At 38.2% G+C, this 25607-nt stretch overlaps 1 protein-coding gene across 1 annotated transcript; it reads left to right on the top strand.

Annotated features, from left to right (window-relative positions):
- The first annotated feature begins 101 nt into the window (after window positions 1-101).
- On the top strand, window positions 102-25607 carry LOC142612974 (uncharacterized). Its single transcript, XM_075785153.1, has 13 exons — window positions 102-338; window positions 415-480; window positions 974-1039; window positions 1171-1246; window positions 4311-4388; window positions 14520-14617; window positions 15475-15548; window positions 18119-18206; window positions 18307-18464; window positions 18718-18760; window positions 24027-24092; window positions 24523-24600; window positions 25083-25607. Exons 1-13 carry the CDS (start codon window positions 102-104, stop codon window positions 25185-25187), a joined length of 1233 nt encoding a protein of 410 aa, XP_075641268.1. The 3' UTR covers window positions 25188-25607.

Raw genomic sequence — 25607 nt, 5'->3', positions numbered from 1 at the left:
ACAATACTATTTACACATTTAAAAATTATTTTACTACAGTGTTTTCAGTTTTCAGTTTTCAACAATAAATTCTATCCAAATGAACCCTAATTAATCTCGAAATGGGACGCTTGTACTACTCACGGATACTGAAACATTCAGTTCTAGTAGTCGATCCATATTATCTCCAGACCGGAATTCAAAACCTTGATTGGAATAGAACATTACAGAATACAGAATACAGAGAGAGAGAAAGAGAGATGGTGGAGGCGAGAAGTTTGAGGAAGGCGGTGGTGCCGTCCACACTCATTCAGAATCCATCTCCCGGAAACATACAGTCCACTCGTCTCGCCCTACATGTATGTACACTTTCTCTTTCTCTTTCTCTGTTTATATATTTTAAATAAAAAAAATTGAGTTCCAATCCTTGCCCAGGTTAGCAAGGACGGTTCTTCTTGTTGGGCTTACATCGCCTCCGGTTCCCACATTTACAAACTCCAGGTACATACTACTTACTCTCTCCACATCTATCTATAATCTTATATACATACTCCTACCTACATCTTTTGCTCAACCCATCAACTTTTCCAATTGATTGTGATGGTGTTATGTGCATTTCATATATAAAACATGTTTCTTTTTTTATTTATTAAAAAGGGATACAAACAAAAGACCCACAGTTTTTTTTAGTATAAGAAGTGATTGATACTGTTAAATAGGAAATCAAATTAAATGACAAAATCAAAGAAATTAAATTGAAACTTGTACAAAACAGAAAACGAGGAATGGTTATGGGTATTTTTTTTTTTTTTGGTTTTTCATGCTTAGGTGCAGCACAGAATAGCAAAGACCACAAGTCTGGTTGCTTGTTTGTCATAAGCATAAATGTGATGTCTTTTTTTATTTTTTATTTTTTGATGCATTCCAACATAATTTCTTTTGTTTGACGCATCAAGTGGGGTAATAATAATGGTTATGGATTTTTTTTTTAAAGATATCTCTGGAAGATTCTTTGGTAAACAAAGGGAAAGAAAGCCTCCTGATCCCTGGACAGGCACAGGTATGAAATCATGGGCTATTGTCCATTAGCATAGATTCTTGATCCTGTTTGACACTTGGAAATGAGAACTCTATATCTGCTACTCTATTATTCGTCTATTAACCCGTCGTCTATGATCTTCCTTCTTGAAGGTTATGGACTCTTTCTTAGTCAACCGCTGTCCTCATCGTTCAGAAATCCAGAGTATAGTGCTTACAGAAACTGAGAGTAAGTGGCTGTTACATTGGCAATTGGATTTTGCTCGCTAGGCGCCTAGGCCACGGCTGATGGAATGTAGTTCTAGAGCATAAATTTGTATTAATGCAATGTTTGCAAGTTGTGTCTGGTGTGGTTTGCTGTTTCCCAAGTTATGTTTGTTTATTTTTAGATTTTAGACACAATGATGCTGGCAGATGGATATAATGCTATGCTTTTGGAATAAAAATATACCCATGAAGGTGTAGCCTAGTGCTTGGAGGCTTGGGATGGTCTATAGACCTAGATGTCCTGGGTTCAATTCCCAATAGGAATTCCCTTGGATTACCTAATACACAATTTTTTTTGGTGGGTGGGGTCATGTATCCGTGGTTTACTCCCTAGGGGTGGGTCCAAAGGACCCTGCCTCAGTAAGGTTCCACATAAAAAAAAAAAAAAGCTTTTGGAATAAAATTATGTTTACTCTTAGACCTGATGACAAGTTCTAAGTGTGATTGAGTCTTTGTAAGAACATTGTGGATGATCAAATTATCGGAATCTGTTTTTTCTGATAAATAAAAATAACAGCCTTTGTCTTTTCAAGTTGTTATTTTCTGTTTTGGTTGATTAGATTCTTTTCCCCCTTTTTTCTTTTTGGGTAAATATTATAAACAAAGTTGCTAGGAGTTTGCAGGGTTAATTTGCTTTGTGGCGATCTGTTCGATTAAACAGCTTCATTTTCACTGTATGGTGCAATTTCAGTTGGAATGTTTCATCCTCACCAATGAGATTTTAGGGAATGTTTGGAATGTTGTATAAAAAGAGTAGGAATTGGAACAAATATTACAAGGAATGAAATTGTAATTCTTATTCATTTATTTGGTTCCCATAGTGGAATAGAATCCAGAATTCAGAAAATTTATATTATAGTATTATTATATAATTATGCATATTATTGAAAAATTTTCAAACAGATGGTTGAAGTAAGAACACATTGTAAATGTTTTACTTAAAAAATATAGTTTTTTTATTTTAAAAAATTGTGATAGGTTATGATCTGTTTAATTTAATTGTAACGATGTAATATTTTTGTAATTAATGAGGTTTGCTACAAACAGCCCCTCCTCCCCTTGTAAGAGCACGGCAGAGGGTAAGATTGTTGGTTCAAGACCCACACCCATTATGTAACTTACTAATAAAAAAATGTGTAACTATTATCAAGAAATGTATAATTTAATGTACGATAATATGAAAATAAATGATCTTTTAGGGTATGTTTGGGACAGAGGGGGATGGGGGGAGAGGAGAGGGGAGGCTGATTGGAACGTACTAATTTTTAGTCTATTCCGATGATCTTAACTTTTCTACTTTGTCTCCATATCCCCTCCGTCCAAACATAAGGTTAGAATAATAAACCTATAATTTATGATTATAATTATATTTAAATTTACTTCTTAGTCTCATTTCTATTTGTATTCTATTGTTAATCATAACTTATAAAAATTATAAAATTAAATTTCCATTTTATCAATTTATCTATTCATCAGTTTTAGGAATACCTACTTCCACCTCTCTGACAAGGAATATTTATTCCCCATGAACAGCTATTTTGCAAGAATAAGCACAACCAAACGACCAAATAAATATTTAACAAGACTAGCTATTCCATTGCAAGTTCTATTTTGCATAGCAACTGTGAGTTGATTTTTTAAAATTGACTTCATTTTCTTCTTCGAACTTGTTGGAGTTCTTAGATGTTTTGAATTTTAGATGTTATATTAGTATTAGGGTGTTTTCTATTGTATTGTTTGTGTTTAACGATTGTGCCCCTTATTTTGTGTGCGTGTGTATGTTTAATTAAATTTATTTCTTATATTAAAAAAAAGAAGCTAGATACATTGCAGCCCAAGGGTATGATATAATGTGGTTATATTATTATTTATCCACGTTCGTCTTGGTATAATAAATTGGCTTGCTACTGGATAAAAGAAGATTATTTGGGTGAACTATAAATTTTTAATTCGAAATTTGAGAAATATGGGTCTTCTCTCTCCCTGTGTGTGTGTGTGTGTGTGTGTGTGTGTGTGTGTGGTGTATGAAATTTAAATTGACTTGGTTAATTCAGGTTAATGGTTTGAAGTATAAAATTGAGGAACTAACCAAAAAAGAAATGGAAAATTAAGGAATAGATGCTTAAGAAGGAGAAAGGACATCTTTGAAGCTGTGATGACACCACAAAATTTTGCTTTTGAGAAGTACGTAATTTAAATGTTATTCAACTCTATATCTACTTCCAAACTTCAAACGTGTTAAGTTTATGATAAAATTATGAGGTGCTGTTATTGAAATTATTAAAAACATAGTGGGGAAATTTTCCGTAATTTTATTCTGCCCCCTGTTAAGCTAGACAAAGAAAAAGTTCTCTTAAAAACATCCGGCCCAACAATCACCGATTCTAACTTCACCGTCTCTTATCTTTTGATATTCTTAAGATGTTAGTTGGGTTTGGCAGGTCACCTGGAACATTGGTGGGTCCTTACCTCTAATTGGATCCTGAATGAACATTTTGAAGTTATAATCAAGTCTGAATAAGGTTTAGTTCTTTCTTTCTACTAGAAACTGTTGAATGTTATGCAACACTGGTGTGGGTTGTTCTGACAATAATGTATGCTTCTAAAGTTGGACAGCTGAGCAGCATTTGCGGTGTGTTAGACAATTTTTTTCTTGTTACTGTGAGATCATCCTATTTATGCTTTCCTCATTTGGCAATACTTTGCATTCTTCACATTAAAGTTCATGACTATAGATGTGTATAGAAAACCATGATTGCATTGTAGAAATTGAGTATCAATTGGGTTGAAATTATCAAATTTTATGGTTGGGGAAAGTGGAAAGGCTTTGGTGGTTCCAAATACCTATATAAATGAATGGAATCTTTAAAATGTAGACCATTTGATCAAGGTACTAATGATATTATTCCCAGATAATGTTATAGCAACTTTCATATTTTATTATTTTTTACTGTTTGTTTCAGGATTCTTAATGTGGTAGCAGGTCTTGACATTCATAACTAATTAATCGGATTTGATATTTTCAGGCACTGACTACTTGATGTTGGGAAGTGTAGATTCCTATGGTCACCTCATTGTATCTAAACTAGATACTACTGGTAAAGGTAGGTTTTTCTTTATATTAATTATCATGATGTTTTTATTTCTTTTAATAAGCTTTGATTGTAAACTTTGCAGCATTGTATCATTTTAATTGAAAGTTTAAGAATTGTGGCAGTGGTTGTCCTTGAAATTTACCAGTGGGATGATTCTCTCTCTCTCTGATAAATTAGTGTGCCTGCATTGCCTTACCCAGAAGTAAGTTGAAATATCTAGCTTCTTGGAAGGTAGGTAAACTTGATTGATCACTGATGGCAACCTAGCAGTGGTGGTGAATACAGGCCGTTTGAGACCTTCCTCAAGGAGCTTCCACCTCTTCCAATGAGCTAACTAAAAGCCCCCCCCCCCCCCCCCCCCGTCCTCTTTCTCTCTTTTCATTCAATCATTCTTTCTTTGTGTCTGAATTTGGTAAGTGATCTGGGCCTAATATACCATTTATGTGCCTCGGGTTTCTTCAAATCTTGCTAGTTTATGCTCAATTAATATGATGCTAGAAGTTCGGGCCATAACAGGGGTGGGGAGCCGCACAAAGAAGGGGTTTTAAAACTTCACCTGTGATGCTGTGGTTGTTGTCCTAGAATTTGAGGGGTTTAAATGGTCCAATAAATGTATGGTGGTGTAATAATGGTTAAAGAATTACATTATAGTGTTTCTTTTGACATCCGGTCGTACTATTACAAATTAAGAAATTCTCCTTCAACTATCTTTCCTTGGAAAGCTATTTGGAGAGTAAAGGCCCCTAGACGAGTTTCTTTTTTTGTTTGGTGTGTAGCTTGGAATAAGATCCTAACGGGAGACAATCTGAGATTAAGGAGATTGGAGTTTGTGGATTGGTGCATTATGTGCCGTCATTGTGGAGAGACGGTAGATCACTTATTTCTTCATTGTGAGGTGGCCTATCGGTTATGGAGCTTTGTTTTTTTAACTTTTGGCTTGGCTTGGGTTATGCCTAGATCGATTCCAGACTTGCTTTTTGGATGGTGGAATTGGCTGGGGAAGCATTCGTCTCAGATCTGGAATTTAGTCCCGTTGTGCATCCTATGGTGTATTTGGAAGGAGCGGAATCGGAGGACTTTTGAGGATTTGGATAGCTCTAGTGATTTGTTGCGTGCTTCTTTTAGTGGAACTCTTTTTGATTAGTCTCGGGCGTGGGGACTCACGTCTAGTGATTCCCTCCTTTCTTTTCTTTGCTCCCTTTTCCTATTGTAATTTCTTTGTTGTTTGGTTTTCTCTCTTGTTTCTCTTTGTTTTCTTCTCCTTGTATTTTTTGGGTTGCTCTGTGTTTTTCAGGCATAGAGTAGCCTTTTGTATATATATTATTCTTACTTATAAAAAAAAAAAGAATTACATTATAGTGTGCTTGCAAGAAACTAAAATTGATGAGATGAAATGACATGACATAGGAAAAATTGGGTAATTTGTCTATGTGTGGTTTTGGTGGGTTTAGGATTAGGAGAATATGTTAATTTAGAGTTTAGAATTGTTGAATAAATGGTTTTAGGGTTGTGTTAGGAATTAAAAGAAGGTTTGATGAGTTAGGAATTAAAAGAAGGTTTGATGAGTTAATTGATGGCTATTTGTTAGAAGACTTGGGATTTTGATACTATGTGAGGGGTTTGCAGCCTGAATGATGACTGACTTGGAAGAACCCTACATGAGGAGTTTGGGGGCATATCATGAAGGTGTCTTGGCTTGTGTAGGGGAACTTTAATGCTAGAAGATTCCCAAGTGAAAGGGTTGGATGTGTTAGATACAGTCCAATAGGACAGAATTTAGTGATTTTATTTCAAATTAGAACTTAATTGATCTACCCTTAGAGGAAGGGGTGTACATTTGGTTGATCAAGTCTTAGTGTCATCGGAGCATTATCCCAATGTGATTTGGTGGCTTTTTCCAAGGCCTGTGTCTAATCATAGCTCAATCTTATTAGGGTCATAGCTTGATCTTATTGGAAATGATTGGACTGCTGACTCTGGGAAGCATGGACACGGCAAATTGGCTGCTGTGTCCGTGTCATATGCGTACGCGACACAGGATATTCCTAGGACACGGCTACACGCATGTCCTAGCTGTATTTTATTTTATGTATTTTTTAAATAATTGGATACAGCCTGGAGACTTCTGGGACACGACCGAGATACTGCCGGGACATGCCTGCAAAAAAAAAAAAAAAGACTAAGTAACCCAGCCCATCACAAATCTTCTTCCTCTTCTTCTTTTTCTTCTTCTTTGTCTTTGTCTTCGTCTTCTTCTTCTCGCTCAGGAAGGACTGAATGCCAGATCTAAATTCATATTTCCCTCTTTTGCCCATTTGTTTCGTGACTTTTTTCCGTGTGTGCTTAGGTTAGTTCAACTCCTTTTTAAAATTTTCTTTTGTAAATTAACTATTTATTATTCTTTTTTCATTATTTAGGTAGACAATAGATACATGTATATGTATATTCGCTAGACTTTAATATACTTACAAAAAGATTTTTTAACAATTATGTATGTATGTATGTATGTATGCACACACATATCCCCGCTTTACTAGAGTCCTAATTTTTAAAAAATTGCCTTGTCACCGTATCCGTACCCATGCCCGTACCCATACCCGTTCTCGTATCCATGCATGTGCTTCCTAGGCTAAGAGGAGAAGGAGCTCTTAGGTTTGAGAATATGTGGTTGAAGGCAGAAGGGTTTGTGGAGAAGGTGAAAATTTGCAGAATAGTTATAATTTTAATGGTCACCTAGTTATGTACTGACTAGGAAACTAAAGGCCTTTATGGATTTGAAAAATTGGAACAAAACTGAATTTCAAGATGCCAGTTAATAAATTTTTTTTTGATTGAATTTCAAAAGGCTTGGATAAAAAGAGGAAAGTGTGTATATTGTTTGAAGAAAGGGGCACATAGGGAAGGGTTGAAATCAAAGGTGGAAAGGTTGGCTTGTTGGAGAGATTTCTTGGTGGCAGAAATTGAGTGTTTTTGGGCTTAAAGAAGGCAGCAAGTTGCCTCTTATTTTCATTATCCAAATAAAGGGACTACACTCACATCAAATGCCAGTCATTAGAGATTTCAACAATTGGAAATTGGAGTTGGTTGATTCGTTGTTGGATATGTTGTACTCTAGTATCCCGAAGAAAAAGGGCCTGATCGTTTGAGGTGGAAGTCAAATGGCAATGGTTGGTTTGATGTGTGCCTTTATGAGGCCTTCTGAGGCATAAGTGCTTGCTTTGTTTGGGTGCATTTTCCATGGAAAAGCATTTGGTGTGCTAAGGCTCCAAGAAGGGTTGTGTTCTTTGTGTGGACAACAACTTGGGGAATTATTTTGACTTGTGATAATCTTATGAAGAAAGGAATCACTTTGGTTGATAGGTATTGCATGTGTAGTAGAAATGATGAGACTGGATCATCTGTTATTGCATATGCATTGTGGAATTTGTCTTTTATGGCGATTGGGGTTCAATGGGTTATATGGGGAAGTGTTGTTGATCTTTTATTTGGATGGAGGAACTGGTTTGGAAAATACTCTTCTTTAGTTTGGAATCTAATTCCCTTATGCGTGGTGAGTTTGGAGAGAGTGGAATCATTGGACTTTTGAAGATGAGAAAGCCTCATTGGTGAAATTAAAGTCGTCTTTACTAGAACATTATTTGATTGGTATTGGGTTATGGGTCTAGTGATACTAATTCTATCGTAGATTTTATTTTATTTTTGACAATTGTTACAATAAGTCAGGATGGGAGATTTGAACCCTAGTTCTCCTTATAAGAGAGACCAAGGAATGCGACTGAGCTGCAAGGCCCTTGGTTATTGTAGATTTTATTGATTTTCTCTGTTTTCGATTGTAATGCTCATTATTTTGTATCCTTTAGGCTATGTATATTTCCTGTGTACATGAGGTAGTTTCTATCTTTCAATAAAATTATTATTACATATAAAAAAAAATTGTTTCATGAAAGTCATTAGAACTCATTCAGCCCTTTTTAATGCATTTGTGGATTTGCTTAATGCATCTTGCGCCTTTTCCTTGGGCACTGCTAAATTTTCAGGTTTGAGGGACACTTATGTCATGCTGCAAATTGAATTGCAACATATAAAAATATATGTGGAGTAGTTGTTTTCCTGCTGGCTTCCACTCTGTTTTTATTTCTGGATTTGTTCTCTTAAATGGTAGAAGTGACTTAATATAAACATCCTTTTTCTAACAGCTTCTCTATCCCTTTTACATTTCTACTAATCTTATGGATGGATGGATTTGCTAACATGGTATTAGAGCCAGATTTTTCTAGCGTATCTTGTGTTTAAATCTTGAACTCATTTTAATTAAGTTCGTCTAGTGATTAAGAATTCAGGGAGTAAACAGTAAGGTAGATTTATGGGGGGTTTTCACAATTTCGTCATCGAATCCAAGTTTTTTCAATTAGTTGTAGAGGAAGGGGGGTGTTATTTCTTGTTACAGATTTATGAGGGGCAAATATTCTATGAGATCAGTCTTCATGGGTAAGAATGCAACACTATGGCTGATGAAGAACATTGAACACATTGTTGTTGGGGCAAGCTCTCAACAGTTCTTTACATTCAGGGACGGTGACACTGCTTATACTCTCCAGCGGAGCACCAACTCCTTTGGTCAGTTTTTACTTTTGACTGAACTAAAAGTTGGCGGGTGTAGGAGGTCGATCATTATCCCTGAAGGCAAAGAGAGATATGGTTGGAGGGCTTTTGGCCTTGAACTAAGAAAGGTGTTGTACCCCTCCCAATATGCAGTGGGTGGAAAGGGTCTTCCAACTCTTGTTCCTCAGGTGCATAGGCAATTTCTGGAGACTAAACACCCTAGAACTTTTGGTGAAGCTGTGCAAGGCATTCATGGAAGAGTAGAGGATAGAAAGCAGCCAAAGCAGGTAGGTTCCATTGCCAAGGGGATGAAGATGCATTTAGGAGGGGAGAAGATGGAGGGAAACTGGAGTTTCACAGGTGCTAAGGTGGGAGTTTTTCCGGTAGGTAAGTTTGATAAGATGGTGGTGGGAGGAGGTGATAGGAGGGAGAAGTGCATTAATGAGAAGTCAGTGGCAGAAAGTAGGATACACTTCCCAAGTTCCAGTTTGAATGCAAAAGCCTATGACAATAGGAAAATGAGTGATGTAAGGAGACCATGCTGGACAGGGAGAGGTCTTATCGTGGAGGTTGATGTGATGGGGAGGAGGCGGGTTTCCTGGGATAGGAAGAAAGGAGAGTCGGGAAGCAGGTTGGGTTTCACGGGGCTGGTAAGGGAGTTGCCTCAGGGTAAGTTGGAGTGCAGGTTTGGGCCAAAGCAGTGTAGCCCAAATGACAGTTAGTGAGAAGTGTTTAGGCCCACAGCTCACAAGCCCATTATCCTTTGAGCCTGGGGAGTGTTCCGATAAGTGGGTTGAGCCCTTTCCTTCAGCCGATATTCACGAGAAGACTGGGGAATGTCTAGGGGTGAGGCCGACGTGTTTTGTGACGCCGTCGTAGGTGGCCGGAGGTCGTGTGTGGTCTCCGAAGGTACGGGCTCAGGCCGATAAGGGTGGCCTGTGCCTTTCGGTGTCTCAAGAGTCTCCGACGAGCCCTGCTTTGCCGTTACCGGCGACGCGGCGCACCGGGGATCTGGCAGGTTCGCCTCATCGGCGTCGCGCGCCACCGGTAGGGGTGGCGGGGTGTGCCGAGTCCCCTCCGGCGATGGTTTTCAGGCTGAGCTGTGGCCGGAATTACTTTCTCGGTTCCACTTCGCACTCGAGGGGGTTGTTTTCTGTAGGTAAGAGGTCAGTGACTCTCAATTTTGTGCCACGGTCGTTAGGACCTTTTCTCCCTGACCTCTTTCTGGAGTTGGTGCGAGCTGGACCAAGGGGCTTGGGGGTAGTGGGTCAGGAGGTTAATTCTTTTTTTAGCAAGGAAATTTGCCTTCTTGGGGAGGTTATGATTGTGGAGGAAGAAGCTGTTTTTTCTGTGGGTGAGGTTGCCTTTCCTCTGCAAATCTGTGATCCGAGTGGTTCAACAACCTTGGCAGAGTTGGAGGAGGTTGATGAGGTCTTTAGTATTGAAACTAACATAGATATTTCTGGGTGGGTGAAACACAGAATTCCTGGCTTTAGTAAATTGGTTGGGTTATCTATGAGTCGACATGAGAAATTGTGCATTGCTCTATTACAGAGGCTTGAATTAGAGATGGAGGTAGCCAATGTGTTACACAGGAAAGTAATGGGCAGCAAACAGGTGGCTAAGTCCAAAAATAAGGGTTGCAGAGAGCTGCAAAACTTGTTTTCTTCGGTGAATTATGACAGAAGATAGAGGGTGGTCTCGTGATGGTGTTTGTAGTTGGGGATATTTTAGTTTTTATGAAGATAAAAATGATTTCGTGGAATGTTAGAGGTTTAAATGATCCTCGGAAACGTCTTGTGGTGAAGAACTTGTTGCGGGATTGGAAGTGTGATGTTGTTTGTTTACAAGAGACAAAGATTGCTAGTATGAATAGACAGCTGGTTTGTAGTTTGTGGGGTTGCCCATATGTGTTGGGTAGTCTTGGAGGTGATCGGACTGCTGGTGGTATTTTGCTTATGTGGGACAAAAGGGTTTTGGATAAGGTGGAGATTATGGTGGGTTTATTCTCAGTGTCGGTAAAGTGGAAAGGGGTGGGGGATGGGTTTATTTGGGCTTGCTCAGGCGTTTATGGCCCAAATGAGAATGTTGAGAGGGGTCTCATGTGGGATGAGCTAGTGGGAGTTCAGCAGTGTTGGAGGATTCCGTGGTGCTGCTTTGGGGACTTTAATATAGTTCGCTTTCCTAGCGAGCGTAGGGGAGAGACTCGTTTGTCCACGGCTATGGAAAAATTTTCTGAATTTGTTGAGGATCTCAACTTGGTTGATTTGCCTTTGGAAGGAGGTAGCTTTACTTGGTCCAATGGTTCTGATCAACCAATGATGTCAAGGATTGATAGAGCTTTGGTCACTCCTGATTGGGAGGATCATTTCCCAGATGTTACTCAAAGGATCTTACAGGATCTTGTCTCAGACCACAGTCCAATTCTCTTGGAGGCAGGGGGAATGGCAAGGGGGAAGAGTCCATTCAGATTTGAAAATATGTGGTTGAAGTCGGAGGGATTTGTGGATAGAGTTCAAACTTGGTGGAATCGACATTCCTTTGCAGGTACTCCTAGTTTTGTGCTTGCGAAAAAATTAAAGGCTCTGAAAGAGGACATTGTGCACTGGAATCGCCGAGAGTTTGGTAATGTAGCGCGTCAAAAGAAGCAATTACTGGAGGAGTTGATAACCCTAGACGCTAAGGAGGGGGATTTAGGTCTCTCTGATGGGGGATAGTTCATAGGGCTGGTTTGAGATCCCAGGTGGAGCATCTTCTTTCATTAGAAGAAATTTCTTGGAGACAAAAATCTAGGATGTTATGTATCAAGGAAGGGGATAATAACACCAAGTTTTTTCACAAAATGGCTAACTCCCATAGACGTTCTAATCATCTAAGGACCTTGGAGGTGGATGGGGTGGTCTTTGAAGAGGCCTCCGAGGTAACTTTTCAAGTTGTACAATTTTATAAAAATTTGTACAAGGAGCGAGGAGTGGAGGCCTTACGTGGAGGGTTTGGAGTTTGATCGCATTGAGAACGGGGAAAGGGTTTGGCTTGAAAGGAAGTTTGAGAGAGAGGAGATTCTTCAAGTTGTTAGGATACGGAAGGGGACAAAGCTCTAGGTTCGGATGGGTTCACTATGGCGTTCTATCATCATTGCTGGAAGGTAGTGGAGAAAGATGTCCTAGCGGTCTTTGAAGAGTTTTTCCATCATTGCAAGTTTGAAAAATCCCTTAATGCGACCTTCATTGCTTTAATTCCTAAAAGGAATGATGCTTCCAATATTAGAGATTTTCGTCCTATTAGTTTGGTGGGGAGTGTGTATAAAATCCTGGCTAAGGTCTTGGCTAATCGCTTGAGAGTGGTTTTAGATCAATTGATTTCTGAGAATCAGAATAGCTTTGTGGGTGGGAGACAAATCCTTGACTCGGTTCTCATTGCGAATGAGTGTGTGGATAGTCGTGGGAAGAGTAGAGTTCCTGGAGTCATTTGTAAGCTCGATATAGAGAAAGCCTACGATCATGTGAATTGGGAGGCTTTGTTGTATCTACTGAATAGGATGGGTTTTGGAGTGAAGTGGTGTAAGTGGATCCGTTCTTGTATATCCACAATTCAGTTCTCTGTTTTGATCAATGGGTCCCCAGCCGATTTCTTTGGTAGCTCAAGGGGTTTAAGACAAGGAGATCCCCTATCTCCTATGCTGTTTTTGATCTTGATGGAGGTGCTCAGTAGGATGTTGAGAAGAATGGAGGGAGTTGGCTTGATTCGTGGTTTTAATTTTGAGGGTAGGAGGGATGGTGGGGAACGTGTTTCACATCTATTATTTGCAGATGATACTATCCTCTTTTGTGATGCAGATGTGGAGCAAATTCTTCATATTCGGTTGTTGCTCCTTAGTTTTCAGGCAGTAACAGGTTTGAAGGTCAATGTGCATAAGAGTGAAATGGTTCCTATAGGGGAGGTTGGTGATGTGCATGCTCTGGCGGATATATTGGGCTGTAGAGTTGGATCTTTACCTATGTTGTATCTTGGCATGGGGAGCTCCTCGCTAACTCCCCTTCAATCTGGAATACAATTTTGGAAAATATTAACCGGAAATTATTTGGATGGAAGAAGTTGTACTTGTCTAAGGGGGTCGTTTGATGTTACTCAAGAGTACGCTTTCTAGTCTTCCGACTTACTTTCTATCGTTGTTCTCAATTCCTACTCATGTGGCTAATAAAATTGAAAAGATGCAAAGGGATTTCCTGTGGGGAGATAGCAAGATTCATTTGGTAGGATGGGGAAAAGTTTGTGCGCCTATAGCCAATGGTGGCTTAGGGATAAGGAAACTCACTACCTTTAATAAGGCTTTATTGGGGAAATGGTTGTGGCGGTTTGGTAAGGAAGAGGGTCGTTTATGGAGGCGGGTAGTAGCTTCAAAATATGGGGAAGATTGGGGGGGATGGACCTCAAAGCTGGGTAGGGGAGCTCATGGGTGTGGTTTGTGGAGAAGCAGCCGCATGGGTTGGGAGGATTTCAGCAAAAATTGTCAGTTTGTGGTTGGGTTGGGGAATAGGGTGAGGTTTTGGCAGGATGGGTGGTATGGGGATCAACCTTTTCAATTGGCTTTTCCTAGGCTGTATGGCATTGCCATTGATAAGGAGGCTTCTGTTGAAACTTCTTTGCATAGGCAAGGGGCGGAGGATAAAAGATTTTGGAATGTTCGGTTTAGTAGATTTTTTAATGATTGGGAGATGGATGAAGGGCTGCGGTTTCTTCGTATGTTAGGTGCTATAATCCCTCCTATGGATGCTGGAGACCGGATGAGTTGGAAATTGAAGCCTAATGGGGCTTTTGACATCCGGTCGTACTATAACAAATTAAGAAATTCTCCTTCAACTATCTTTCCTTGGAAAGCTATTTGGAGAGTAAAGGCCCCTAGGCGAGTTTCTTTTTTTGTTTGGTGTGTAGCTTGGAATAAGATCCTAACGGGAGACAATCTGAGATTGAGGAGATTGGTTTTTGTGGATTGGTGCATTATGTGCCGTCATTGTGGAGAAACGGTAGATCGCCTTCTTCTCCATTGTGAGGTGGCCTATCGGTTATGGAGCTTTGTTTTTATAACTTTTGGCTTGGCTTGGGTTATGCCTAGTTCGATTCCAGACTTGCTTTTTGGATGGTGGAATTGGCTGGGGAAGCATTCGTCTCAGATCTGGAATTTAGTCCCGTTGTGCATCCTTTGGTGTATTTGGAAGGAGCGGAACCGGAGGACTTTTGAGGATTTGGATAGCTCTAGTGATCAGTTGCTTGCTTCTTTTTGTGGAACTCTTTTTGATTGGTCTCGGGCGTGGGGACTCACGTCTAGTGATTCCCTCCCTTCTTTTCTTTGTTCCCTTCTCCTATTGTAATTTCTTTGTTGTTTGGTTTTCTCTCTTGTTTCTCTTTGTTTTCTTTTTCTTGTATTTCTGGGTTGCTATGTGTTTTTCAGGCATAGAGTAACCTTCGTATATATATCATTCTTACTTATCAAAAAAAAAAAAAGAAGTGACTTATTTGTAATACTGCTGAAATTTCCAGATGCTAATAGGCTGACGTATTCAGTATTGCCACAAGATGGTGGTGTTGGTGAAGGCGGTTGGGCAGGGCTTTGCTTCAGTCCAAGTCAATTGTCTATGGTACCTTGTTTCATTAGTTAACTCATATCATTTTAAAGACACTTAATCTGGTAAACACCAGTATCTCTCAGATGCATATCCGTGAGTCAGTTAGCAGGAGCTGGAACTGCTGAAGCTGAAATTTGTTGGATTATTAAGTCATGTTCCCTCTATTCTTCCTGATTAAACTAATTTACATTTTAATGGTTTACCACATGAGAAGAGATTTTAAATTTATCATGTTGCATGTCAATGGGTAAAATTGTGCTGACCTACTTATATTTTTTGGAGAAGGCTAGAACTAATATATATTTTTTTATATAATGTGGGGTTTTTCACCTTAGTAGATTCCATTCAGGGTATGCAAAAATTCACCTGGAAAGTAGTGTGGTATCATTAGGCAAATTTTGTTAATTGCTTATATTGTGTTTTCCCTATAAGTCAATTGGAAACATATCTGTCACTCAAGTCATAAATTGTTTTCTTTCCATTTGTCATCCAAACAATAATTTAAATGAATATGGGTCAACCTTTGACTAAATAAATTACACTATTGGACTTCTTTGTTGAGGATCCATAGCCAATCACAAAAAATTGGGATCAAAACTTTTTTGTTGTTGTATTGGACCAGTTATGCTAATTAAAGTAGATTATTGCCAATCTACAGCAATTGGAAATTTATAGGATAGGTCAAGACTAAAATAATTCCCATAAATAAAGTGAAGATATAGAAGTGAAAAAGAGATCATGTTAATTTTTCTAGTGATTAGTTTTTGGAGATTCAGCTCCATTTCTACTCTAAAAATTGTATGTGCGCCTCTTGTTCTTTTCCACCCTATATTAGGGCATCTCTGTTGTGCTGACTGGTCTCATTCCAGGCAGCTGTGGCACGTAGCTTCTGCAAAACGGTTGATGTTTATGACCAGGATATCCATGTCAGAACATTACATACGTAAGTAACATGTACGGTATTTATTTTCTCTAATGCTGTCTTTTGATGAAGGATTATGAGTTGGATTTTAGTCAAAGTGTTAATTTGGGAATTTCCAATTTTAATTTTCCTTGTTTGGGTTAACAAAAGAGTTTTATTTAAAAAAACTCCATGGATTTTTGAATTTGGATTTTCATACATCTAAATTTTGTTTTCAAATTCCATGCAAGAAGTTGTCATTGTAAAAATTCTACCAACATTATTATCTCATACAACTTAATACTCTTCACACTATAACCACCACCGTTTTTGCCACCACCATTGTCTCAACCACACCTTGTCGTTGTTGCCACAACCACTAATATTGGTTGCACCTTCCTGTCATCACCGTTGGCTTCACCAATGCCTTCATCACCAGTCCCACGCCACCACAACCACCATGCATTGTGCAACTACCATCCTCCCATTATCATCACCACCTATTCTTATTATCACTACCACACACCTCCCCTACTATGACCATTGCTACCATCATTGTCACAACCAAGGTTATTAGGATCAGGAGTTGGATCATAGGATCATACAATTTAACTAGGCCAAAACGACTCAGATCGAAATAGGATCATGTATTTTTCAGGATCACGTGTTGGATCAATAGGATCGTGTAGGATCGGATCGATCCTATGAAGAATGATGATAATAAAAACCCAAACTTGCTTTGGGTTGGCTTAAAAAAACAGAAGCCCAATCAACCCAATGGATATAAATAGCCCAATAGGCCCTAGATAGTGTTGAAGTGTCAAAAATACCCCCATTTGAACTAAAATATAAAAAAAAATCCTCACTTTAAATTAAAAAATTATTCCCTAAATCCCTATAAACTATAATCAACCTGAAGATGCTCCCTCCCTACTCTCTAGATCCTTAAAATCAAACCTTAGGGTCTGCCGTTTATCCTCAAAAATCAAACCTTAGGAACTAATTGTAGAAGACAATGAAGGCAATTGGGTTTGCAAACTAGTTGTCATTTGCAAACTTATTTTGGATTTGAACTTGGAACTTAGAACTTTGAAAACATTTTCCAAATGTGTTGATAGTTATTTTGGCACTTGGTTGCTAATTAAACATTTGGTGAGTTTTTTGGATACATAGTATTATTAAAGTGAAGTATATTTGTTTTGTTAGTATAGGTGCATCAATTGATGCAAATATATATATATATATACACACACACACACACACACATTATGGATGAATTCATAATTTGTATGATTATTCAACATACAAAGTCACTAATAATGTGTTTTTTGCTTTTTCTTTTTCCCTAAAAAAATACAATTCATGATCCAAGATCCCATCGTCCTCCCACGATCCTATATAGGATCCAGACTTTGACAATCTTGGTCACAACCACTATTAAGACGCCACAGTGAACATCATAAAATAATTGTCTCTACCATTACCATCATCATTGTGAATATTACAGTACTCTAATTTCTTAAATTTTTAATATACACATCCAAAAAACAAAAATTTAGATTGATGGGATTAAAATTCCTATATATTTAAATCCCATGAGTTTTAAAATTATGAATTTATCAAAATTTCATCCAAATACAACCTAATAAATTTAGCATTGCTCGCTATCCGTGTGATTGCTTTACTTAAATGCCGTGCATCCTGATGACCAACCTATCAAAAAATATAATTGCATACCATTTCATAGGTTTTATTATTATTATTATTATTATTATTATTATTATTATTATTATTATTATTATTATCTTTTTTTTTTGGGTGGGCGGGGGAGAGGAGGGTGGGGCATGCGATCAATATTAATATTTGAAATTTGATTCCTGGGCATTATATGATCTTGATAGTGTTCCATTCTAGGACTACTGTCGAATGGTAATGTTAATTTACTGTAGTGACACCAATGGTTAAAGTTTACAGAAATAGAGATCTCTTGTTTTTACTCATTTTATTTTCATTTTATATCTAATTTTCATTCATAGCATATCAAATATTTGTTTTCTTGAGATTTATTGAGATGGATTTAGTCCAGACACGTGTAATTGCAGGCATTACTTTTGACTTCTATCAGTTTCCTTCCTTCCATACTTCGTCACATTTTGAATGATGAATTTTGGAATATTGGGTTATATCAATAGATTTTGTATAATTCAAATTAAAAAGGAGGGCAGATATCCTTAGGAAGTTTATCTCTTCCTAGTTTTTCTGTTTTAGATTACATCTCAATATTTAGTTGGATTCATTTCTGTTGTATGACAGAACCATTATTTTTCCCAATTTACTGTTACACATGGTAAAGTTTTAAAAATTGCAAGCTGGAAGGGCATGACTAAATGTACATAATCCTTGTGCATCTGTCCTGGTCTAAGTTTGCTTGGTGGTTTACTATCCCATAGCAGTACTCAATTATGAAGATCTTTAGTTCTTCAGAAAACTTGTTTGTATGATTTATTACCAAAGATTTATTTAGTTCCTTATATCAACAACTTGTGTTTTGTAAACAATATGTGGATGTTTCTTCCTGGACATCATTCTTTATTGATGTGGCCACATTGCAGACTCTGGTATCCCTCTTCATTGAACTTTATACAAAATCTATTTCATGGGAATGAAAACTCTATATTAGCCATCACTGAAGGCTGCCAGGTGTGGACAATTTAATTTCTTCAATGTCTTGATGAGCTCTGCTCCTCTGTTCTTTAGTTGCATATATCACATTGTGCTTGCTTTGGTGGTGTGACTGCAGCTGACTATATGGGACTTACGAATGAAAGAAAATGGCGGTTGTCTACACCGAATCTGTGGTTCCCCTGGTGATGTCTTTTATGCTGTCTGCGGTTCTTCAACTGGTAATGTTGCAGTTGGTGGGGCTGATCGTACTGTGACCATATTTGATCCCCGCAGGTTGGTCACCATTAAATTGTTCTAAACGCAAAATGGCATTGGTTGCCCATTTTACTTTCTGTCAGAAGTACATGGTACATATTGATGATGTGGGGCACTTGCAGAGAATTTTTTTTGCATGTTAGAGTACATGTTACTTTCACCTATGCTCCATTTGGATGCCCAGAAGATGGATGAACAGAAATTGTAATGCTGAAGTTTTTCACCTTCCATAGAATGTGAATCTGATTTATCTTTTACATCTTGCATGTAGATGGTCAGCATTATCAAGATGGGTGCACTGCTCAAAATATGAGGTCAGTCAATATATTAAATGGCTTGTTCTTCCCTGGTCTTTATCATTTTGTTTGGACCCTTTCCACAAAATTAATTGAAGCAAACCTGTGGAACTGTTTTGAAGATATGATGAGGATTTTTTTAGTTCTTAATGCTTTTTGATTGGAATCAAGACCAATTCTATGAAATTTATTTATTGTCTATTCCGTTGAGCCATATTTTGCGAGGAGCTTACTTGATTATGCAAGATGTTTTCCTCCATTTTTTTTTTTGATAGGTAATCAATAAACTTATATTAATGAGGGGAGAAAATAAAAGTGAAGTACAAAATGTTCATGATGATGAACAACAAGAGAAAATGGAACACACAACAACAAGGGGAGAGTTAGGAAACTAAGCTAAGGGAAGACATAAACTCAGAGAGTAACACTCAGTAAAACCCCAACAACGAGACCACTCCAATAGATTGTGTTGGCATAAAATCTTTAACTCCTCCATCGTCTTCTCTTTATCTTCAAAGAAACGACGATTTCGTTCCAACCACACCATCCACATTAAGCACCCTAGAACCAAATTCCAAATTTTCGAATTATGCTTTCCTAGCCATTGATGCCAACTAGATAACAAACCCGCCAACGATCCCAGCATAACCCAATGAATGCCAAAAGCCTGAAGCATGAAAGCCCATAGGGAATGAGTGACAGGACAATGAATAAGAAGGTGGTCTACCGACTCCCCATCACGGCAACACATACAACACCAATTAGCTAAAGGGCAACCCTTAAGCATTAGATTATCCAAAGTGAGGATCCGGCCATGTGCAGCAGTCCACAAAAAGAACGCCACGCGCTTATTAGGAATTTTTGGTTTCCAAACACCCTTCCAAGGAAACAAAGAATTCAAGGTACCCCGAATCGCATGGTAGTAAGACCTGGTGTCGAAATTACCATCCCCTTTTAGCCGCCAGCTAAGAGTATCTCTCTTATCACCCCGAGGAATACGAGATTGGATAAGTTGAAGAAGAGAGTAGGATGCAGCCAACTCCCAATCTTCAAACGCTCTATAAAACCTTAAATTCCACACTCTAACAGAACCCCCTTCTGGAGCCCACAAAACCTCTGAGATGCAAGTGTCCTTGACCGCTGAACACACAGAGTTTAGGATAGCGGTCTTTTAGAGTAAACTCACCAATCCACCTATCATGCCAAAAGCGGATCCGAGTTCCATCACCTACTACAAAGGACAACTGCTTAGAAAAGCTTTCCCACCCTTCATTAATGCTTCTTCAGAGACCACACCCATGAGCTCTCCTGCAGACTTCAGCGCACCACCCTCCTTGCTCCTCACCATATTTTGTGGAGATGACTCTCCGCCAGAGATGGGTAACTTCGTGACCGAATCCCCACAGCCATTTCCCTAAAAGAGCTTGGTTAAATGCCACCACACTTCTAACCCCCAACCCGCCCCTCTCAACGGGAGAACACACCTTATCCTAGGCCACCAACGGATACTTAAAACTCCCCTCAGAAGACCCCCATAGAAACTTCCTCTGAATACTTTCCAATCTAGTCGCCACAGCTTTAGGAATAGTAAAAAGGGCTAAAAAGTATGTAGGGAGACTTGAGAGAGTACTCTTTAGAAGCATGAGTCTACCACCTTTAGATAAATAGAGATGCTTCCACCCGGATAGCTTCTTCTCCATATTCTCCAAAATAGGATTCCAAATTGCAGCTGCTTTAAAAGAAGATCCCAACGGCATCCCCAAATATTTCATAGGCAACCTGCCCACTCTACATTGAAGAATATTGGCCAAAGCATCTATATTATTCACCTCCCCAACGGGAACGATCTCACTTTTCCTAACATTGACCTTCAATCCAGTAAAAGCCTGAAAACAAGACAACACCAACCTTATGGACAGCAACTAATCCCTAGAGGCATCACAGAATAAGATAGTGTCATCAGCAAATAACAAATGGGAAATACGCACACCAATAGCGTTCACAGCTCCCACATGAAAACCTCGATTAAGATTACACTCCTCTGTCTTCTTCAAGAGTCTACTAAGAACCTCCATTATCAAGAGAAACAAAAGTGTGGATAGTGGATCCCCTTGTCTCAATCCACGCGAGCTTCCAAAAAAACCTTCAGGGGATCCATTTACCAAAACTGAAAAACGGGCAGATGTTACACAAGCCTTAATCCACCCCCTCTATTTCAAACCAAAACCCATCCTGCCCAACAAATAGAACAAGGCCTCCCAATTCACATGGTCATAAGCTTTTTCAATATCAAGCTTGCAAACCACCCCCGGACTTCTGCCCTTCAACCTGTTTTCCTCCATTATTTCTAAAAAAACTGTTGATCAATGATTAAAACTGTGTTTTTGAAGTTACAAATCAAATGCATAGATCAAAGCTGTGAATACTTCATTGGATTTTTCACTTTGGGTTAATTGAACCCCCCCCCCCCCTCTTCCCAAAAAAATATATATATATATATATATATATATATATATATATATATATATATATATTGGGTTTAGTTCAATCTCCCCCTATGGTACAAATTTGAGTATTGCCCCCTTGAGTGATCAATAATCAGCAAATTGTCCTTGCCATTACTCTTTTCTGTTAAATTCAAAATTTGGAAAATTCTATCTCCCCAACTCAAATCCCCCCTCCTTTCCATCCCATCATCTAGATCTGTCAGAGTGCTTGAACTGGCACCCAGTCTTGTCCCAGTATGGACCAGGGTCTTGTTGCCATCATAGGTGGCTTCTTTTCCTAGATTGACTTGCTTCAGGAGAGCTCGCCACAACTTCTGATGTAGTTGACATGATCGTCATTCCCTTTAGCATGGCTTCCATGGCAGCTTGGCAGAACCACTATGCTAGCTGCTGGACCATAACAACCTAATTGACGCATAAATCAGGTTCTCTCTCCTCCCCTGGAGGCATGGCATGAGATTACTTCTTGTCCTCTTTTTTCCATGTGATGTGGACACAATACATGGGTCCAGGGTTTAACTGGGTAAAAAGGCACGATGCTTTGCACGGTCTCATAAAAAATTGTATTTTTTGTTTCTTGTTGTCTTGGGTTTGTGAATCAAGAATGTTATATCTATGTTGAATGGACATGCCAAATTTGACCCAGTACCCATGTTGGACACATGTTAGACACAGGTATTGGTAAGAGACGCCTAAACAGAGTATCCAGTGCATACCAGGAGTTAAAAAAAAAAAAAAAAAGATTCTGGGTATGTCCCAGACATGTTGGCGACATGGTAGCGACATGCCAGGTATGTCCCAGACACTTGGATAGCGTGAAAAAAATCTTGATTTTTACACCTGGACCATTACCGACCATCGATCAAACTAAAAGCCTTCAGCCTCTCTCTCATTCTCTCAGCCTCCCTCTCATGTTTCCCTCTTGGTTTGCCCTCTTGCATTTCCCTCCAACGTAGATTGGCCACCAACGCCCAACGAAGCCCCTCCGACGTCAGCGTCACCAAAACTACGCTGGTTAGTCTCTATCTCCTTCGCACCCTTTGTCCCTGAGCCTTGCGCTCGACCTAGGTTTTCTCTCCTTTCTTTTTTTTTTTGGTTTTCTGTGTTTGGGTTCTCTTTTAAAAAAAAAAAAAGAGTTTTGATTTTCTCTCTTGCTTTTTACTTTCGTTGTGACCTGTTGTTTAATATTTGTAGTTGTGACCTTTTTTTTGGTTTATTTGTTTGTTTTGTTGTTTAGCTTAGCATTTGTAGTGACTTATTTTATTTGTTGTTGCTTGCTGGCTGTGAGCAATTTGTCTATTTAGTATTTATTTAGTTGAAATATCATTAGGTAAAATAATTTGTTTGGTTATGTATTATTGCTGTGATATAATTTTTATTTATTTATTAAATTGAAACATTGTTGGTAAAATTAGTACTGAAAAATTGATTGATAGGTTTTACTAATTTTAAAACTTAAATTAAATATAAATTGTCCAAAAATATTTAAAATATACCTAAAAATAAACATTATTTAATTTATTAATAGCCGTACCCCAGACGTGTCATACTCTAGTTTTTCAAGAAATGCCATACCCCTGTACTCGTACTTGTACCGTGTCAGTGTCTGTGCAACATGCTTTTATGATCCAGGTATGTCTATATTTGTTATGAAATTTTTTGGTTTGTCTTTGTTTTAGGTCCTTTTGCATTTATATTTGGTGTTTAATACTCAGACCCTTTTGTAGGATTGCCTATTGCCTTTTGTTGTTTGTAGAAATTTGTGATAGAGTGATAGAGAAAAGAGAGAGAAGAGAGAAGAATGCGAGTTTGTGTTTTGGCCTTATGGTCTACATTGCGGGATGAGCCTAAAGAGCTAAATTTTCCCATTCACTTTTTCTTGATGATAATTACAATGAAATACATATTTATAATGGAGATTACACATAAAAGTCAATAATAATTTGAATTTGAATTGCTTATTGATTACGTAAATCCCATATTTCTCTAGCAATCAATCCCTTGCTTTATTAATCAATCCTATTATATTTGCTGGCAATCCATGTCTCTAGATTTGGTCTTCAATTATACTTTCCAACACTCCCCCTCTAGTTGTGCATTAATCTTTGATGAAATGTACAACATGTAGAAATTGAATCCAAAGGTTTCACTGATCCTACCTTTCCCAACAACCCCAACCCCAACCCGAACCCAATGTTTAATGTATGTACCTAAGCCTTTATGGTACGTCATTTTTTTATATGGATTGAAAATGAGTACGTTTGAGAATCAGGAATGTTTTGATTCTTAAGTAAGATTCAGAGGCTCATTAAGGTCATTCCTGTATAAATCTTTTTGGTGAAAGCTTGGACCGTTATCTGATTTGGTTTGAAACTTACTCATTTACTCCCTGAAAGATGAGTGTCAGATGTCAGTTTCTTAACTGCAGATTCTCTTACAATCTCCCATGGTCAATTTATGGTGATCATGCAAACTCACCTGTGTTGCTATTTTTTTGGAGCTGTCATTATTTCTCGGGGTGGAGACTGGAGATTAGGTGGGACAGGGGTTGGGGGGAGAGGGGGTTGGCCAAGCTTTTTGCTAGTTGGTTCACATATATGGATTAACTGTAAGAAATTTAGAATAGGCATGCAAACAGTTCACACCTGTTGTTCTTGCCAAGCTTAAGTAAATTTGTGCTGTTGTTGGATCAAGCTACATAAGTTCCACAGATTTTCATGTTTTTTGGGATTGGATGTAACAGCTAGAAATAACTTTTCTTCTCATTGTTACTGCAGATAACTGGGCTTGCTTTTTCATCAATTGACCCTGACCATATCTATATACAAGGGGTTGACTATGAGGTAAATGGTTTCAAAGATACCAGAGCTGAAATCATTTTTCTCTTCATTTCTCCTTTTGTTTGATGCTTTCAACTTGGGATGAACTTTGCTTCATATTACATCAAGTAGTTGTTTTGTTCTTTTGATCACCCTACCTATAATTCCATCTAATGAAGAGAATTTCCTGTTTATATAGTATAGATTGGTTGTGTTCTCATGTTTTTTGATTACAGAAATTGCTTTTAACTCAAATTTATAAAGGAAGTGTGATATGGTTTATTTTATATTATTTTTTTATTTAAAAAAAAAATTGCAAGTGTATGAATCATTTTTGGTTCCTTTTTACCATGTGGAACATCTTTAAGCAGAAAACTGGTAAAGTAACTTATTAGCTCATGTGGTACTGATTTGCACCCTATCTTATGACAAAATAACAAATTTATTTTTGCAGGTTTTTTGTGGACAGTGGAAAGAAAACAAGAAGGTATTTTCCTATAGAGGAGACTCAAACTGGCTTGGGTTTTGCAAGGTACTTGGTTCTGAAATTCTCTGTGCTGGCTCACACGTGTGCATGTATGTTGTGATAGCTAAATATCATTCTTGCATCTTTCTAAAGGTTTGACCATATGCATGCAACTTAGTATAAATTATCTTGTTGAGCAGAGTATGTCCACATTTGATCTCCATTGATTTTTTAGATTTTAGAATCATCTCCATTGAAAATTGAATGAACAGATTTGAGGAATAGAACCAAAGCCATCTTTAAAGTGGTTGATTGGTTCTCATTCCTGAGGTTCACGTGTTTACCATGTTATTTTCCCCTGTAATGAGATTTGACATGAAAGTATATATCAACCAATATTTTGAAATTGAATGTCTGTGTTACAAAGAAATCTACTTACATACACAAAGCTTTTTCTTTAAGGGATGAGCATGTAGTATTGTGATACTCTGCACTTATTTCTCTGCCTGCGCACAGTTAACAAGAATCACATTTAACCCATGTTGCAGAGCCCCAAAAGGGATGTTTTGGGCGGATGGTGTGACTCAGGTAGCATTTTTGTAGCTGATATTGTAGCTAAAGAGAGTGAAATTGTCAACGGTTATCCGGAGTAGTCAGTCTTTCTACACGTGTCAGTGTTACTTGGGTCCCACATCATGTCTGCAAGCAGTTACCTGTGCTCCAGTTAAGCTGTTTTTTTAGATAATCCGTAGTCCAAGCGACATATATATTATATGGTGTATATCTATTTGGCAATTTTGATTTTGATACAGAAACAGACGTACTTGTCAAGCTTTTCCACCACATAGCGGGGCTAAATGAGCTCTGATCTAGCAATGTGGTTTCTGCAATTAGGTTGGATATTCTTCTTTCTTAAGATTACTATAGAACTGACAATTGAAATGTCAAAATTGTAAAATTAAATCAATGGCTCATGTAACTACGCCAGTTTTTTGCCTTCAGTTTTCATGATGGTCCAATCGGCAGAAATCTATGTGTCTGGAGAAACTATGGGTTTCTCGTGTTAGTCTATA

Source organism: Castanea sativa, chromosome 1, assembly GCF_040712315.1.
Source record: "Castanea sativa cultivar Marrone di Chiusa Pesio chromosome 1, ASM4071231v1".
NCBI classification, from domain to species: Eukaryota; Viridiplantae; Streptophyta; class Magnoliopsida; order Fagales; family Fagaceae; genus Castanea; species Castanea sativa.
This window is presented reverse-complemented; position numbering and strand designations above follow the sequence as displayed.